Here is a 2,500-nt window from a genome sequence, read left to right on the forward strand (position 1 = left end):
AAACATCTCGCCCGCACCGCTGATCCCGGATATTGCTTTGTGTCGTCCTCTGTGTCTCGATGAGTTCAGTGACTGTCCTTTCGTCGTGGTGGTGGTGGTAGCGGTGGTGGCGGCGGCGGCGGTGGTTGTGTTCCGTCTCACCCTGCACGGACACGTTTTGACACAAGGATTCTTTAACAATAGTATTATCAGAGCATCACACACACACACACACACACACACACACACACACACACACACACACACACACACACACAGCCTGAGCCATGAATGTGGGAAGGCGTGCAGTGCGCCTCACCCCGCCACTCGTGTGATCTGCTCGCTGGTGGGCTTTGAGCGATAAGCCTCGGGGCGGAGCAAGGCAGACTTGTGGAGGCGAGGTGAAGTGAGCAGAGTTTTCGAGAATCAGCGAGATCTGTGGGTGGGTCAGTTCACTCCGCACTGGCAGGCTGGTGGGCGGCCTGCCATGGTGGGAGTCCAAGCGTCAGTTCCCGGCACATGCACGTGGCGCTCTTTACCTACGAACACAATGCTCACATTTTTCCGCCGCCTCCGTGTGGTGCATATTGCAGTGTGCGTGTGTTGCCTCCGCTGACGTGCACGTGACTCCTGGCACCACACAGTACAGCGGGACGCAGGTCTGGTTCTACACTTTGGGATGCACAGTGCAGAGAGCGCCACACCAGTGATTGTGTGAGGTGACCCGCTGTACGTATGTACGTGGGTGTTTGTGTGTGTTTGTGCACCTCACTATACTCTGTCTCTCACTCTGTCTCGCTCACCCTGCCTCTCTGTTGAGCTTCACTTTTACATCTCTTTGTCTCGTCTCTGTGAAGCCAGTCGGCCACATCACCACCACCACCACTACCACTACTGCAGGCGTTGTTGTCTTCATCCTGGTATCAGTTTCCGCCTCTGTGACTCTTTTCTTTATGATTCTTTTTCGCTCACGCTCATACTGTCACGTAGGCAGCCATTAACGTTGAGTTTCTAGCTGTCGTGGTGGTGGTGGTGGTGGTGGTGGCAGCAGTAGAGGTAATTCCAGACAGCATCTTGATCTGCAGTATGGGGTGGATATCCTTGTATTGGCCGTGTTATTTGTAGCATCTTCCTCCCCCCCCTTGACACACGGACAGACAGAAAGACAGACATACGCATACACGCGCCTTTCTCTCCTTACACTGCCTCGACACACACACACACACACACACACACACACACACACACACACACACACACACACACACACACACACACACACACACACACACACACACACACACACACGCCCGCATGAACGCTCAGAACCAAACCGAGAAACAGATAAGTCACAATAAGAGACGTACCTTCCAAACACACATATTTACACACACACGCACGTACTCACTCCAAAGACAACCACACACGCACATACACACACACACACAGCTCGATGCACAAGTCCTAGTGTCACGTCCTTCTTTCCTGCGAGTCCTTCAGAGCAGAGAATCCTTGACGTTGATCTTGCCGTCCGTCTCGCTTGCGCTGGACTGACTGAGGCCCGCTGTGGAGTTCCTGAAGGCGAGGTGTCCCATGGGTATCGGCGGCTGGGCTTGTGGGAGCGGCAGCGTGTTGGAGGAGGCGGTGTTGGTGGAGATGTTGGTGGGTGGTCTGGGTGCTGACAGGCTGGTAACCATTGGCGACATACGTAGTCATGGTTGTCACTTCTGAACACAGGGACTCCCTCTTGCCTCCGAACAACCGTCGCCCGTAACTGTGTGCGAGAAGGAAGGAGGGAAGGTTGCAGGAGGAGGGAAGGAAGGTTGCAGGAGGATGGGAGGGAAGGTTGCAGAAGGATGGGAGGGAAGGTTGATGGAGTGTGGGAGGGAAGGGTGCAGGAGGGTGGGAGGGAAGGCCGAAGGATATTGGAAGAGAAGATGACGGAGGAGAGAGGTTGGGAGGAGGGTTGGCGTAGGGTAGGAGGGAAGGTTGGCGGGGTGACGGAAGGGAAAGGTGATGGAGAGTTGACAAGGGAAAGGATCAAGGAACAGGTAAGGAAAGGCGAAGGAGGGAGGATGGAAGGACAGGGGAAGGAATGGAGAGAAACAGTGAATTAGTTGAGAAGTATAATACATTTTCAGAAACTACTACTACTACTACTACTACTACTACTACTACTACTACTACTACTACTACTACTACTACTACTACTACTACTACTACTACTACTACTAACATAACCACCACCATTAACCCCACGCGTTACTAGCTTTAGAAAGTTATGCAGATTATTGCACTTCAAGAGCTGAGCAAAAACTTAAAATTATATTGGAAAGTATAGATATTGTGGAGAGAGAGAGAGAGAGAGAGAGAGAGAGAGAGAGAGAGAGAGAGAGAGAGAAGAGAGAATATATATGAATACGCCAAAAATTCTTTTCATGCATGACAATTTGAAATAGAAAGAGAGAGAGGAAGAGAAGGAGAAGGAAGAAGAAGAAAAAAAAGTGGCGTATATCCATTT

The 2,500-nt window shown here is 51.5% G+C and overlaps 1 protein-coding gene across 1 annotated transcript in view; it reads right to left on the bottom strand.

Annotated features, from left to right (window-relative positions):
• Positions 1-2,500, bottom strand: part of LOC123519993 (diuretic hormone receptor-like) — a 157,606-nt gene that overhangs the window by 1,163 nt on the left and 153,943 nt on the right. The window contains 2 exon segments of the mRNA XM_045281760.1: positions 1-1,604; positions 1,606-1,753. The exon segment at positions 1-1,604 is cut by the window's left edge and continues 1,163 nt beyond it. Coding sequence (XP_045137695.1) covers positions 1,476-1,604; positions 1,606-1,753 — 277 coding nt within the window. The 3' untranslated portion in view covers positions 1-1,475.

Source organism: Portunus trituberculatus, chromosome 46 (assembly GCF_017591435.1).
Source record: "Portunus trituberculatus isolate SZX2019 chromosome 46, ASM1759143v1, whole genome shotgun sequence".
Taxonomy (NCBI): domain Eukaryota; kingdom Metazoa; phylum Arthropoda; class Malacostraca; order Decapoda; family Portunidae; genus Portunus; species Portunus trituberculatus.